The following is a 16,741-nucleotide window of genomic DNA, read 5'->3' as shown; positions in this document are numbered from 1 at the left end:
TTACATCTTTGCTTTTGTATTCAAGTCCTCTTGAAATGAATGCTAACATCGCATTTGTCTTCCTCACCACAGACTCAATCTGCAAGTTAACCTTTAGGGAATCCTGCACAAGGACTCCCAAATCCCTTTGCACCTCTGATGTTTAAAAATGCTCTCCCCATTCAGAAAGTAGCCTATGCTATTATTCCTTCTACTAAAGTGTATGACCACGTACTTCCCTGCACTATTTTCCATCTGACACTTATTTGCCCATTCTCCCAATCTGTCTGAGTCCTTCTGCAGCCTCCCTGCTTCCCCAACACTACCTGCCCCTACCTATCTTTGTATTGTTTGCAAACTTGACCACAAAGCATCATTTCCTTCATCCAAATCATTGATGTACAACATGAAAAGAAGTGGTTCTTACACTGACCTCTTTGCAACACCATTAGTCACAGGCAGCCAACCAGAAAAGGCCCCCTTTATTCCTACTCTTGGCCTCTCCTGCCAATCAGCCAATGCTCTATCTGTGCTAGTGTCTTTCCCGTAATACCGTGAGTTCTTATCTCGTTAAGCAGCCTCATGTGTGACACCTTGTCAAAGGCCTTCTGAAATCCAAGTAAACCACATCCACTGACTCTCTGTCTATCCTGTCTCTGAACAGATTTGTCAGGCAATATTTCCCTTTAGAAAACCATGCCGACTTTGGCCTGTTTTATCATGTGCCTCAAGTACCCTGAGACCTCATCCTTACTAATAGATTCCAACATTTTTCCAAGCACCTGTCAGGCTAACTGGCCTGCAATTTCCTTTCTTCTGCCTCCATTCCTTCTTAAAGAGTGGAGTGACGTTTGCAATCCTTGGGAACTATTTCAGAACCTAGTGACTCTTGAAAGATTATTACTAATGCTTCCACAATCTCTTCAGCCTCCTCTTTCAGAATCCTGGAGAGTAGTCTATCTGGTCTTGGTGACTTATCTACCTTCAGACCTTCAGTTTCTTGAGCATCTTCTCCTTAGTAATAGCAAAGACACACACTTCTGCCCCCGACACGCTCACGTTTCTGACATTCTGCTAGTGTCTTCCACAGTGAAGACTGATGCAAAATACTTCTTCAGTTTGTTCACCATTTCTTTGCCCCCCATTACAATCTCTCTACTGCCATTTTCCACTTTCTTTTCTCTTTTGCACTTTATATACCTGAAAAAAAAATTTGTATCCTCTTTTACATCATTGGCTAGCTTACCTTCATATTTTATCTTTTCTCTCTTTATGGTTTTTTGTTGCCTTCTGTTGGTTTTTAAAAGCTTCCCAATTGTCTACCTGCCTTCTTTTGTGCTTTTATATGTCACCATGTATGATCCTAACATTCATTTCTTGCTGGCATTCCCAGTAGATACAAAGAAACACAATAGAATTAATGAAAGGCTGCACACAAGGCAAGCAACCCATGTGCAAAATACAAAAAGATAATAATAATAATAAATAAGCAATGAATATCAAGGCCATGAGTTGAAGAGGTCTTGAAGGATGTGCAGAAGCCTGAAAGCACACTCTTAGTGATTCAGGAACAGCTTCTTCCCCTCTGCCATCTGATTTCTAAATGGACATTGAACCCATGAACACTACCTCACTTTTTAAAAATATATACTATTTCTGTTTTCCACTATTTTAATCTATTTAATATACTTACAGTATTGATTTACTTAATTATTTTTTCTTTCTATGTTATCGTGTATGCATTGTACTGCTGCTGCTAAATTAACAAACTTCATGACACACGCCGGTGATAATAAATCTGATTCTGATTCTGAAAGTGAGTCCATAGGTTGTGGGGCAAGTGAAGATTAGTGAAGTTATCCTCTATGATTCAAGAGCCTGATGCTGCTTTCTTGCAATAATGCTTGGTGTAAATGTGCTAAAAGGTAGGACAATTTTACCTGTGATGGACTGGGCCATATCCACTATTTGTAGGATTTTCCATTGAAGAGCATTGGTGTTTCCATACCAGGATGTGATGCAGCCAGTGAATATACTTTCCACCAGACATCTATAGAAGTTTTTCAAAATTTTAGGTGTCATGCCGAATCTTTGTAAACTTCTAAGGAACTAGAGGCGCTGCCATGCCATTTTTGTAATTGCACTTACATGCTGAGCTCAGGACAAGTCCTCTGAGATTTTAATGCTAAGGTATTTAAAGTTGCTGACCCTTTGCTCAACTGATCGTCTGATGAGGACTGGCCTGTGGACTTCTGGTTTCCTCCTGAAGTCAATAATCAGTTCCTTGGTCGTGCTGACATTGACATTGAATCTTGCTGACATGGGCTGTTGTTAAGGTGCCTCTCAGCCAGATTTTCAGTATCCCTCCCGCTTGTTGATTCATCACCAGCTTGTTGGTCTTCCTCTTACAACAAGCAGAAAATAGTAACGCTTGAAAAAACACACCACCAGGATCCAGGACAGCTTCTACCCCAGTGTTACAGACTGTTGAATGTTTTCCTAATACAATAAGATGGATTCTTGACTTCATGATCTGCCTTGTTATGATTTTGCATTTTATTGTTAACCTGCCTGCTCTTCCTCTGTAACTGTTACATCTTATTCTGCAATACTATTGTTTTACCTTGTCCTACCACAATTCTTCTTCATAAGCCTGTCACCCCTACTGGCTGCCAATAGTGGCTCACCAGAGTCCTCTTTCCTAGGCCAGTCTTTCAAATTGTCCCAGGAGCAGCCCATCTCTGAAGATCCTTCTTCTCCCAGGGGCGATGTCTTTGAAGCTTCTGTTGGTGTGTCTGTGCTTTTAAGGGATGGAGTGCTCAATTCTCCTGCTTTCACAGACACATTTGTAAGACATGTTTTTTACTGTATCTCAGTACTGTAGATGTGACAATAATAAACCAATTCCAATTTTAAGTTAGCATCCCCCTTATTCTGAGAGTTGGCCCTCTACCCTTAGACTGGGGTTTCCAACCTTTCTTTTGCCATGGGCCAATACCATTAAGCAAGGGGTCTGTGGACCCCAGTTTGGGAACCCCTGCCTGAGACTCTGTTACATGTATTTGTCTTTTCTGTATTCATGTATCCCCTCATGATCACATATTCTATCCTATCTTTTCCCAATCTGAAATACTTCCTTCTAAGCACTGTATCTCCCAGACCAACTTCTCAATGCTTTCCTGGATTCTGCAGATCTTACCATCTAGCTCTCTCTCTCTCTCTATCACTCTCACTTTCTCCAACTTTTCATTCTTTACCTCACCCATTACCCACTCGCCCTCACACTCACTCTCTTCCTTCCCATATCCTCCTCTCCATGATCTTGCCCCTCTCTCCTTTCTCTTTCCCTATCACTTTTTGCCCCTTGTGTCACCCTTTTACTCTCACTCCTCTGTTTTAACCTCCACCTCCTCCCTCCACATCTTCTGACTTCCCATCACCTCTGCCCCAAAGAAGGAGGGAGGAGTTTGCGGAATCAAGGAGGACTTGGGTTCTCTTTCTCCCTCTATTTCTCCTTCACCACCTTCCCCTCCCTACATTTCCCTGCTCTTCCTCGATACCCTTCCCCTCCCCGCACCACCACCAGCCACTCCACCTCCCCCTCCATCTGCCCCACTCCCCTCTCCCCGCTTCCATCTTCCTTTCCCACTTCCTCCTTCCACCCTCCCTCCCTTTTTCACCTACATCCTTTCCCACTCCACCTTCCCTCTTCCCGACTCCCTCCCTCTCACCCACTTCTTTTCCCCATTCCTCCCTCCTCCACTACTCTCTCCCACTCTACCCTCCCAATTCCACTCCTCCCGACTCCCTCCCTCTCACCCTCATCTTCTCCCCATTCCTCCCTCCTCCACTACTCTCTTCCACTCCTCCCTCCCTATTCCACTCCCTATGTCACTCCTCCCTCCCGCTCTCTTCCACTCCCTATGTCACTCCTCCCTCCCTCTCTCTTCCACTCCTCCCTCCCTATTCCACTCCCTATGTCACTCCTCCCTCCCTCTCTCTTCCACTCCTCCCTCCCTCTCTCTCTTCCACTCCTCCCTCCCTATTCCACTCCCTATGTCACTCCTCCCTCCCCCTCTCTTCCACTCCTCCCTCCCTATTCCACTCCCTATGTCACTCCTCCCTCCCTCTCTCTTCCACTCCTCCCTCCCTATTCCACTCCCTATTCCACTCCTCCCTCCCTCTCTCTCTTCCACTCCTCCCGCCCTCCCCGTCTCCTGCGCTGTCACTCAGCATCGCCGAGCCGCTGCGGTCTGAGCGCGGAGAGGCGCCGGTTTCGGGGCTTCGGCTGCCCTCGGACCCTGTCGGAGGAGTGTGTGCCCGGGGTTGTGAGGAGAAGCCGGCGCCGCCAGCGGCTGATGGCCGCGGTGTGCCGCGCCTTCGGGGCTGACGCACACCGCATGGAGCCGGCGCGCCGTTGAGCCGAGCCGGGGAGTCGGGAATGGGTACCTCCGCTTCATCCATCGCCGCGGACACGGAGGCACGGGCCGGCCTCTCGGCCTCGGCTCCCCCGCTGTGGGGGCCCGCAGCCCTGAGCGCCCGTAGCCGCCAGCTCCAGCTGACGAGGAGCCGCAGTAGGTAAGCGGGGGACCAAGGGCACTGGAGCCGGCGTGCGGGCTGGGCTGGTGTCGCCAGCGGGGAGGGTGTCCACGGTCCAGGGGGACTCGCTGGGCACAAACTCTCCCCACCGGACACAGCCCGCCTCAGACCCTCAGCGCCTCAAAGGCACTTGCAAGGCGAGCTGGAAATGTGCTGAGAGTAGCGGGTAAAGGACGTTTATTTAATAAGAGCAAGAGCGAGATTCGGTCAGATTGCTGCCGAGCAGCCAGAAAGTTAATCACAAGAATTGATTGCACGGTCTGGAAGATAGGTAAAGCCCGCGAAGGAATCGAGAATAGTTTATAAACCCGGCGAAGCAGCGCTCATAACGGACTGAATTACTGTTGTCATCTCCTCTGTCAAAATGTTGTAGCTGTGTCTATTTTTTTTAAATTTTTGCTGTTATCTGGGTGGTTACTTAGTGCTTGGCCTTGTAGAATGTACAGGTGTGTGGTGAAGCGAATACAATAGGAACAGTTTTTCTTGGAAGGAATATGAGGTGATCTTATCTCGTCTGAAGCCTGGTTTGAATTCAAAGTTGTCATTTAAGAGTTTTTCAAGATGAAGAAATTCCACCCATGACTAAAGGCATAATTGTATCGGTCTTCTCCTAGAGAGAAAAAAAACCTTGTCCAAACAAGGAGCCCCACACGGGTGAGATTTGTAGTTCATTGTCAAGGATACAAGAACAACTTTATTCACTGTATACATTTACATGTATGATGAATTTACTGTGGTGTGCTATTCAGCGTAAGACATGCAGCAAAAAACAACATTCAGTAATTGTAAGACCACAAGATATAGGAACAGAAGTAGGCCATTTGGCCCATCAAGTCTGCTCTGCCATTCAATCATGGGCTGACCCAATGCTTCCAGTCATCCCCACTCCCCATACCCTTTGATGCCCTGGCTAATCAAGAACCTATCTATCTCTGCCTTAAGTACACCCACTGACTTTTCTCCACAACAGCTCGTGGCAACAAATTCCACAGATTTACCACCCTCTGACTAAAGTAATTTCTCTGCACCTCAGTTCTAAATAGACGTCCTTCAATCCTGCAGTCGTGCCCTCTTGTCCTAGACTCCCCTACCATGGGAAATAACTTTGCCATATCTAATCTGTTCAGGCCTTTTATCTTTCCGAATGTTTCTATGAGATCCCCCCCTCATTCTCTTGAACTCCAGGGAATACAGCCCAAGAGCTGCCAGATGTTCCTCATACGGTAACCCTTTCATTCCTGGAATCATTCTTCCCAACCACTGATGTCAGAGTAACAGGTCTATAGTTTCCTTTCTGCTGCCTCCCACCCTTCTTAAATAGTGGAGTAACATTTGCAATTTTCCAGTCATCCTGTACAATGCCAGAATCTATCGATTCTTGAAAGATCATTGTAATGCCTCCGCAATCTCTCCAGCTACTTCCTTCAGAACCTGAGGGTGCATTCCATCAAATCCAGGAGATTTATCCACCCTCAGACCATTAAGCTTCCTGAGCACCTTCTCAGTCGTAATTTTCACTGCACAAGCTTCACTTCCCTGACACTCTTGAATGTCCGGTATACTGCAGATGTCTTCCACTGTGAAGACTGATGCAAAATATGCATTCAGTTCCTCTGCCATCTCTGCATCTCTCATTACAATATCTCCAGTGTCATTTCGTATTGGTCCTGTATCTACCCTCAACTCTCTTTTACCCTTTATATACTTAAAAAAGCTTTCTGTATCTTCTTTGATATTAGTTGCCAGTTTCCTTTCATAATTCATCTTTTCCTTCCTAATGACCTTAGTTTCCTTCTGCGAGTTTTTAAAAGCTTCCTGATCTTCTATCTTCCCACTAGCTCTGGTTTCCTTGTATGCCCTCTCTTTTGCTTTTACTTTGGTTCTGGGTTCATTTGTCAGCCACGGTAGTGTCCTTCTTCCCTTTGAAAATGAACCCACGCTGTCCGACCAATTGTGCTACTAACCCGTACATCTTTGGACTGTGGGAGGAGACAGAAACACCTGGAGGAAACCCATGCTGTCACGGGGAGAACATACAAGCTCCTTACAGATGGTAGTGGGAGTTGAACCTGGGTCAGTGTGGTAATGCATTACGCTACCATGATGTTTTGGGTCGAGATCCTTTTGGCCCGAAACTGTCCAGAGTAACGGCATGTGCAGTCTCTTGTGATTCCTTACTCTTCTCTGCTCCAAGGGGAACAAACCCAACCTATCTAGCCTCCTCTCCTCCAGCAACATCTTGTGAACCTCTCTGTACCCCTACAGTACAATCACATCCTTTGTACAATGTGGTACTCCAGCTAACTAAAGATTTATGTATTTGTACCATTACCACCCTGGCTAATGAAGGCAAAGAATCTAAATTCCTTCTTTTGCACTTTATTCTCTTCCACTGCTGACCTCATTGCTCCTTGGACGTGTAGACCAAGGTTCCTGTATCCACCAGTACTAGCTAAGGCCCTGCCTTGCTTTGTGTATATCCCAGCTAATGAATGCTGCCACAAGAAAGCAGCATCATCCATCATCGAGGACCCCCCAACCCAGGCTATGCTCACTTCTCACTGCTGTCATCAGGAAAGAGATACAGGAGCCTCAGGACCCCCCACTATCAGGTTCAGTTACTACCCCTCAACCATCAGGCTCTTGAACAAGAGTGGATCGACTCTGAATTGATCCTATGACCTACAGATTCACTTTCAAGGACTCTACAACTCATCTTCTCAGTGTTTTTTACTTACAGTTTCTCTTTTGCATATTAATTGTCAGTCTTTGTTTAAGTATGCTTTTGTAAATTCTATTGTATTTCTTTTTCCTGTAAATGCCTGCAAGAAAATAAATAATCAAGGACGTATATCGTAACAAACATACTTTGATAATTCATTTGGCCATTTCTTTGCTCATCTTATGGACTGATGGATATCATTCTGTACATGAGGACTACTGTCCTTCATTCAGGACCCCCAAGCTCTTTTCTGCTTGCTACCATCATGAAGAAGATACAGGAGCCTGAAGACACACGCTCAACAATTCAGGAACAGCTTCTTCCTCTCTGCCAAAAGTCTATGAAGCCGCTACTTTTATTTTACACGACTTATTTAATTTAACTTTTAGTATATATTTATTTACTGTAATTTACAGATTTTATTATGTATTACAATGTACAGCTGCCACATTACAACAAATTTCATGACATTTGCTGGTAATATTAAATCTGATTCTGATTAATTTTAAACAATACCAGCAATGTTTGTTTCATCTAAGAACTATCTAACCTCTGACATTCATAACTGGATCATTAATGTGCTCACCAAACAGCAAGGATCCCAGCACCGTTCCCTGTGATCACTCGAGTCGAGTACAATGTTCTAAGGGGTTGTCTGTTGGTGGGTCCTCTGGTGGCTGTTGAGGCCGATCCAGGATCCACGCATTCTGTGGGCAAGAGTAAGTGGTGACTGTGGTTACTGGTTGGGTTTACTGGTTACTCAGTCTTTCCTTTCACAGCTGCTGCTTATTCTTTGCGTCACCACGGAGATCGTTCTCGTCACGCAGCTGCCTCTTGAACAGATTTCCTCCAGGAGTTTCTATTGAGCGCAATGTCTTCCCAGTTTTTACATGTAACATTGACTTTCTTCAAGGTGGTAGTCTGTAGTCCTGATGCACCTGTACCTCCTTCCTGACGTTAATGGGTCAAAGAGATTAGCCGTCTGGACGACATGACCTCTCCATCGGAGTTGGTATTCGTTTATCATGGTGGAGATGCTGTTTATGTTGGCCTTCTCCATCACAGTGGTGTTAGCGCATCAACCCTTCCAGCTGGTTCCCTGTAAAACACCTTCCGGTGAGGGAAAGCAATTCTTGACTGCTGGGTTCTGTCTCTCATCACTGAGGCTGTTTCAGATCCTATTGCCCAACGTGATCTGACCCTGCCTGGGGGGAGACCAGAAGTTCTGATCAAAGGTTGCTTGTGTTGGGTCACAGATTATTTTTCATATTTTTTAATTTATTGAGATTCTAATTCTGATAGAGTGTGGAATCGGCTCTTCTAGCACTTTGACCTGTGCCAGCCAGCAATCCCCTGGTTTAATCCTAGCCTCATCAAGAGACAACTAACAATGACTAATTAACAGGTGCATTTTTGTACTGTGGGAGGAAACCCATGTGGTTGTGGGGAGAACGTACAAACTCTTTGCAGAGAGCGGTGGGAATGTCTGTATACTTGTGTGATTAGCATGACATACATCAAGTCTGTTGTTCATATTTTTTAGTGACTGTATGGTTTTCTGAAGTCATATTTGCAGTGTGCTCTGTGCTGTTGGTAATGTGTTTTGCATCTTGGTCCCAGAGGAATGCTGTTTTGTTTGGCTCTATTCATGTATTGTTCATGATAACCATACTTGAAACTATTTCATTCAAGTAATTGACAAAAAATTCTGCAGTTTTTGATTATAGAATATAGAACAGTACAGCACAGAACAGGCCCTTCAGCCCACATGTTGTGTTGATCCTTTAGGTCCAAAGTACAAACTTACTCTGGGATCAATCTAACACTTCTCTTCCATGTAACCTTGCAGTTTGCCTTCATTCATGTGCTTAGCTAAGAGTCTGTTAAAAGGCCCTAATCTGCCTCTATCACTGTCCCTAGCAGAGCATTCCACACACCCACACTGCTCTGTGTTTAAAAAAAAAAGATCTCTGACACCCCCTCCCCTCATGTATTCCTCCAATCACCTTAAAATTACAAACCCCAAGTGTGAGAAAGAGTCTGTCTCTGCCTCCTTTTATCTTGTACACCTTTATCGAGTCACCTCTCATTCTCCTTTGCTCCAAAGGGTAACACCCTAGCTCGTCAACCCTTCAAGTCAAGGTAAGTTTATTGTCATTTAACTATATACATGTGTGCCGTCAAATGAGACAATGTTTATCCAGACCAGGGTGTAAAGCATAACACACAATAACTTAAGAAAGTAAGGATAAAATCTACAGATTAATTGCACATAAAGAAAGTAAAGTTAAATATTGTAGAGTACAGAACAGGTTAATCAGTGACACTTCGAATACGATACGGCAGGGAGTTCAGAAGCCTAAAGTCCTGGGGGAAGAAACTGTTTCCTATCTGGACCGTTCTTGTCTTTATGCAATGGAATCTTCTGCTTGATGGTAGAAAGTCAGAGAGGATTCTGGATGGATGGGTGGGATCCTTAATAATACTAAGGGCTCTGCATACTTATATATGTCCTTGATGGATGGTAGGGAGACCTCTATGGTCTTCTAGCTGTTCTCAGTCCATTATAGGGACTTCTGGTCTGATGCTCAGCTGCTCCCAGACCAAATGGAGATGGTGCTTGTCAGGGCACTCTCAATGGTACTCATATAAAATTCAGCTAAGGGTGGGGAGGCTTACTTGCTTTAATCTCCTCAGCAAGTGGAGATGCTAATGTGCCTTCTTGTTCAGGGAGGTAATATTGAGGGACCAGTTGATGTCATCCGTGATGTGAATTTCCAGCAACTTGGTGCCCTTAACTCCCTCTACGGAGGAGCCATGTATTTGCAGAGCGGAATGGTTCATCTGCGCCTTTCTGAAGTCCACAAAGATTTCCTTGGTCTTCCCCACATTCAGACTTGGGTTGTTCTCACACCAGACCACCACTGCTCCACTTGCTCTCTCACCATCGTTGTTGATGAGGCCAACCTCATCTAATCCAGACAGCGACTAGTTTCCTGCTAGTTACTATTGTTCTGACACTGCTTGGCAAAGAAGTGTTTTTGTTTTAAAGGAAAGCGTTTCCTGGAGTTTATTTAGTTGTTTCCTTATTCACGCTGTGTAATGTTCTGGTGTCTCAAAGCTGAATGTATTATTGTCCAAACTGCTGCCATTTAGAGAAAAAAGTTTTTCTTTTTAAAAAAAGGGAGCAAAAATGTGTAATAAAAACAACTTTATATGCTTTTCTATAAATATCTGATACAGTTGTATAAACACAGTTTATCAAGGAAACCGAAGGAGAATTTGTTTTGCCCTTTTGCAAAGCTTGGAGTCTAATTGCTTGGATGTTACACAAGTGTTCAGTGAGAGAAACAGAGTCAGAATTGGGTTTATGATCTCTGGCATAGACGCATTCCTCCTGTACCTAATAAAGTGGCCACTGAATGTATCTCAGTGATAATAAGCCATATTCTGGTTCTGAACTAGTTGATTTGCAAGTGATTCTACCGTCAGGCAATGAAGGAAAAGAGGTATTGGTACTAATATTGGAAATGGGTTATTATTGTCACATGTACCAAATGATCAAAACATTGTGTTCTTTCTGTAAAAGTATTGAATAATTTATGTTTTGTTTCTTGTGAATGCTGCTTATTGATTTCACACACAAAATACTGGAGGAGATGAGCAGGTCAGGAGGGGAATAAACAGTCCACGTTTTGGGTTGAGATTCTTCATCAGGATTGGGCCTGAAACAACAACTCTTTATTCCTCTCCGTAATGCTGCCTGACCCGCTGAGCTCCTCCAGCATTTTGTGTGTGTTGCTCTGGATTTCCAGCAACCGCAGGATCTTTTGACTATATGATATAGCTCCTGCACCTTATAAAGTGGCCACTGAGTGTATGTTCATGGTCTTCTGCTGCTGTAGCTCATCTACTTCAAGTTTCAATGTGTTGTGTGTTCAGAGATGCTCTTCTGCACACCACAGTTGTAATGGGTGGTTAGTTGAGTTACTGTTCTCTTCCTGTCAGCATGAACTAGTCTGGCCATTCTCCTGTGACCTTTCTCATCAACGAGGCGTTTTCACCCACAGATCAGCCGCTCACTGGGTTTTATTTTTTGTTTTTCGCACCATTCTCTGTAAACTATGTGTGTGAAAATCCCAGGAGATCAGTATCTGAGATACTCAAACCATCCCATCTGGCACCAACAATTACTCCGCAGTCAAAGTGACTAAGATCATATTTCTTCCCCGTCCTGACAGTCAGTGTCAGATTCAGTTTATCTATAGGTTGCCTTGCAGAGTTGTTAGCTTACCATGGTGAGAGGTTTTTCATTACAAGTGGCCAATTCTTGTTTGTTGAGCGGCTTGCCTTTAACGAAGTTATAATTCCAGAATTTGTGAAGAAACTTCTCATCTCATGGTGAGGCACAGTGAAAAGGTGATAATTTAACAGGCCATTTGAAGTGAGAATGTGAGTGACCTGGGCTCTGTGAAAACAGTAACAGAGGAAGAGAATAAACACGACATTTTGCAGATGCCAGAAACCTTGAGCAACACATGCGAAACACTGGAGGAACTCCAGCGGCATGGTAAATTAGCAGATAGCGCGGCAGTGCCAGTGACCCTGGTTCAATTCTGCCGCTGTTTGTAAGGAGTTTTTGTGTTCTCCTCACGACTGCATGTGTTTCCTCCGGTGCTCCAGTTTCCAAAGACTACAGGTGATTAGGTTAATTGGTCACATGGGCTCGTAGGGCCAGAAGGGCCAGTTTCTGTGATGAATCTCTAAATAAAAATTAATAAAAGTTTGTGTTGCTCAGAGATTCAGATACTCAACAATAACCACCAGCATCACACAGCAGATCCAGTCATGTCACTGCTGATTATGGGAGCTTGCCAAGTCCAACCTGGTGACACTTGACAAATACTTTGCGCATTCTGAAGTGCTTAGTGACACTGGGAGTTAAAGGAAACTTATAAAGGCAATTCATTCTTTCATAAATTCAGATCAGGCAGTATCAATGGAGGGAAATAAGCAGTTGGTGTTTCGGGTGGAGATCCTTCATCTTCTCCTCACCTGTCTATCACCCCACTCTTGTTTCCCTCCTCTTTTCCTTTCTTTTATGGGGTGCTGTCCTTTCCTATTAGATTCCTACCTCTTCCACCTATCCCCTCCAGCTTCATACGTCACCTTCCGTCACCCACCCACCTTCGTCCTCACCTGGTCTCATCTATCACTTGTCTAGCTGAGGAGCTAGGTGAAAACACAAAGGAGAAAGACATTGAAGACAATGACGTTATGGCAAGATGAAGAAGGCTGCTGTTGATGGGGCGAGGGGCTCGAGTCCTCACAAAATCGTTCCAAGTCTTCCCTAACCAGAAGGCCTGGATGAACCGTGAGATCCGCAATCTGCTGGGGGTCAGGTCGAAGGGATCCAAGTCTGGTGACCAAGAAAGTTACAAGAGATCCGGGTACGATCCCTGGAGAGCTATCTCACTGGTGAAGTGTAAACTTTAAAGTTCAAAGTAAATTTATTATCGAAGTGCATCTATCTTACCGTGAGATTAATTTTCTTGCACCCAAACCCTCTTACAGGAAAATAAAGAAATACAATAGAAATTTATAAAAATACTATACATAAACAGATAAAGACAGACACACAACCATTGTGCTAGAGAAGAGTAACTCCTTGAAAGTGAGTCTGTAGGTCGTAGAATCGTTTGGAAGCTGAGCTGAGTGAAGTTATCCATGCTGTTTCAGGAGCCTGATGCTTGTAGGGTAATAACTGTTCCCGAATCCGGAGGTGTGCGACCTCCTACCTGCTGGTAGTAGTGAGAAGTGAGCATGGTCTGGATGGTGGAGGACCTTGATGATGGATGCTGCCTTCTTGTGTAAATGTGCTGAGTGGTGAGGGCAGCTGTGCCTGTGATGGACTGGGCTGTATCAAACACTATCAGTAGTCTTTTCTCCTCTTGGCCATTGGTGTTTCCATACCAAGCTGTAATGCAATCAGTTAAGATGCTCTCCACTGTGCATCTATAGAAGTTTGTCAAAGTTTTTGGTAGCATGCTGAATCTAAATGAGCTTCTGAGAAAGTAGATGCTGTCATTCATTTTTGTGACGATACTTGTGTGATGGATATACTCAGGTGAATGATCTGAAGGCTAGGGGTAGATGTATGGAGGGGTGAGGTCTGTTACAGGTGGGGATTGTGGGTTGTAGAGGTATGGAGGGGTGAGGTCTGTTACAGGTGGGGTTTGTGGGTTGTAGAGGTATGGAGGGGTGAGGTCTGTTACAGGTGGGGTTTGTGGGTTGTAGATGTATGGAGGGGTGAGGTGTGTTACAGGTGGGGATTGTGGGTTGTAGAGGTATGGAGGGGTGAGGTGTGTTACAGGTGGGGATTGTGGGTTGTAGAGGTATGGAGGGGTGAGGTGTGTTACAGGTGGGGATTGTGGGTTGTAGAGGTATGGAGGGGTGAGGTGTGTTACAGGTGGGGATTGTGGGTTGTAGAGGTATGGAGGGGTGAGGTGTGTTACAGGTGGGGATTGTGGGTTGTAGAGGTATGGAGGGGTGAGGAGTGTTACAGGTGGGGATTGTGGGTTGTAGAGGTATGGAGGGGTGAGGTGTGTTACAGGTGGGGATTGTGGGTTGTAGAGGTATGGAGGGGTGAGGTGTGTTACAGGTGGGGATTGTGGGTTGTAGAGGTATGGAGGGGTGAGGTGTGTTACAGGTGGGGATTGTGGGTTGTAGAGGTATGGAGGGGTGAGGAGTGTTACAAGTGGGGATTGTGGGTTGGAGAATAGTGGGGTGTGAACTTGTGACCAGCGCTGGTGTGGGTGGTATATTGCACAAATGCCTAGGGCCTGATAATCTACTTCCCAACATATTAATGAAAGTAATTATTGAAACACTGCATATTTTGATTCACAATCCGGTGCTCCCGATGTATCCTCCTCCACACTGGTGAAAGCTGGCGTAAATTGGGGTCTGCTTTGTTGAGCACCTCCACTCCATTTGCCAAAAGCAGAATTTCCTGCTGAACAACCACTTCACTTCCTATCCCCGTTCCTGTTCTGACATGTCAGTCCATGGCCTCATCTTCTGCCATGATGAGGCCACTTTCAGGGTGGAGAAGCAACACCTTGTATTCTGTCTATCCAGGTAGCCTCTAACCTGATGGCATAAGCATTGATTTCTCTTTCTGGTAACCTTTCATTTTACCCCTTCTCCTCCCTGTTCCCCACCCTGGCCTCGTACCTCTTTTCCTCAACTGCATATCACCTTCTCTTTGTGCCCCCCCACTCTTTCCCTTTCTCCCACGGTCCACTCTCCTCTCCTATCAGATTCCAACCCTTTACCTTTCCCACCTACCTGGCTTCATCTAATCACCTTCGAGCTATCCTCCTCCTCCTACCTTTTGCTCTGGCATCTGACCCCTTCCTTTCCAGTCCTGATGAAGGGTCTTGTCCTGAGATGTCAACTGTGTATTCATTTCCATAGATGCTGCCTGATCTACTGAGTTCCTCCAGCATTTTGTGTGAGTTGCTCAAGATCAGCGATTGTTTATGGTCATTATTCAGTACACGAGTGTAAAAGAAAACAAAATGATCATTACCCCGGATCTGATGCAGCATAAAAACACAATAATTACATATCTAAAAGCAATCCTATAAATCCCATCGGGTGGATGGAGCTCGTCAGCTTGGGAAGGCAGTCCATCTAAGAGAGGGAAAACTCTGATTTCAAACCTCCGCTGCCTTGCGGCCATACCCACTCGTGGGAAAGGCTTCGGGAGTAAACCCTGAGGACAAATCCGGAGCTGGAGTCCCTAAGGCAGTCCAACGTTGTCTTCAACCTCGTTCTGACAACTCCTGCGACGTCACTGGTGCCAAGCTGTATTGGCCCTTGCCCTTCCCTTGGAGAACATCCCTTGGCGTGGAGAGGGGAGACTTGCTGCATGGGCAACTGCCAGTCTCCTATACAACCTTTCCAGGCCTGTGCCCTGGAGAAGACTTTCCAGGCGCAGATCCATGGTCTCGTGAGACTAACGGATGCCATGCATAAAACACGACGTACAATTAACGGAACAGTCATCTTTTAAAATTCTTTGGACTTTGGAGTAGTTTCTACAAATTGAAGAAATGCAAATGTCCCTCTGCTTTTTTTAAAAAAGGGAGTGAGAAAAAAGAAATGGAACTCCAGTTTAATATCAGTAGTGGGGAAATTGCTGGAGTCTGTCTCACTGATGTAATAACAGAACACTTGGAAAACATTAACAGGATTGGATAAAGTCAGTGGGGTTTCATGAAAGCTAAATTATGCTTAACAATTCAACTGGAGTTTTTTTAGGACATAACTTGTAGGATAGATAAGAGAATCAAAAATATGGGGTTATTTGATTCTCAGAAGACTCTTGATAAGAGATTAGTGTGCAAAAATTAAAGCACTTTGCACTGGAGTGTGATTCTGAAATGGACTGAGAATTGATTGACGTAGGAAACAGAGAGAGGGATTAAACAACTATGATTTCCAGATGAGAGTTTCAAATTTGCCTATGGCATAAATCTGAGCAAAATGGCATCTCTTGGGAGGATGCAAAGAGGCTCCAACGTGGGATATTCCATTTTGAACTGAGATCAGGAGTTTCTTCAGCTGGAGATGGTAAATCTGTGGAATTCTCCCACTGTGGAAAGCAGTGCACTGCCTAAGTCATAAATATATCCGTTTATTAAGAGGGTGGTAGAGATACTGCTTCTGGCTAAAAGGATTGAGGATATTGGGAGAAGCAGTAATTGAATACTTGGCTATAATCATATTGAATGGTAGAATAGCATTCTGCCATTCGAGGGCTGAATGGCCTCTGTCTGTTCCTGCATACTGCTTTGTGGTGCTACAGGTAGGTGTACCTAATAGAGGAACAGAGCTCCAATATTATAATCAGGACAATCACTGTCCTCGCCAAGGCTCCAAAACACAGGTTTAGTGAAAAATCAATTATTTTAACTTCTTCCTCAATGTCAACAAGACAAAGGAGATAGTTATTGACTTCAGAACTCGGACTACTCACACCCCTCCACATCGGTGGAAACTGTGAACAGTTTCAAACTCCTGGGAATGCACATCTTGCACATCCTCTAATGGTCCTAGAATACATCCCACACAATCAGGAGAGCTCACCAACATCTCTACTTTCTGAGGAGTCTGAAAAGAGCTGGACTATGCATGGCTATGTTCACATCATCCTACAGATGCACAGTAGAGAGCATCACTGCATGGTACGGAAACTGCTCTGCGGAGGGCAGGAAGGCTCTACAACGGGTAGTCAGATCTGCCCAATGTATCCAGACTTATCTGCCATCAAGGAAAAGGGCCAGGAACATCATGAAGGATCCCACCCACCCAGCTCATGGACTGTTTGTCCCACTCCCATCAGGGAGGAGGCTATGTAGCATCCACGGCAGG

General features: G+C 44.9%; 1 protein-coding gene across 5 annotated transcripts in view; it reads left to right on the top strand.

Moving 5' to 3' along the window:
• Positions 1-16,741, top strand: part of capn15 (calpain 15) — a 286,273-nt gene that overhangs the window by 17,049 nt on the left and 252,483 nt on the right. For 3 of the 5 annotated variants that reach the window (XM_073060100.1, XM_073060099.1, XM_073060098.1), the window contains exon 1: positions 4,204-4,557. The exons of the other annotated variants lie outside the window; for them this stretch is intronic. In XM_073060100.1, the coding sequence (XP_072916201.1) occupies positions 4,421-4,557 (137 nt within the window). In that variant the 5' untranslated portion in view covers positions 4,204-4,420. Of the gene's footprint in view, positions 1-4,203; positions 4,558-16,741 lie in introns of those variants that run through there. 5 annotated transcript variants of the gene reach the window in all.

Source organism: Hemitrygon akajei, chromosome 11, assembly GCF_048418815.1.
Source record: "Hemitrygon akajei chromosome 11, sHemAka1.3, whole genome shotgun sequence".
Classification (NCBI taxonomy): domain Eukaryota; kingdom Metazoa; phylum Chordata; class Chondrichthyes; order Myliobatiformes; family Dasyatidae; genus Hemitrygon; species Hemitrygon akajei.
This window is presented reverse-complemented; position numbering and strand designations above follow the sequence as displayed.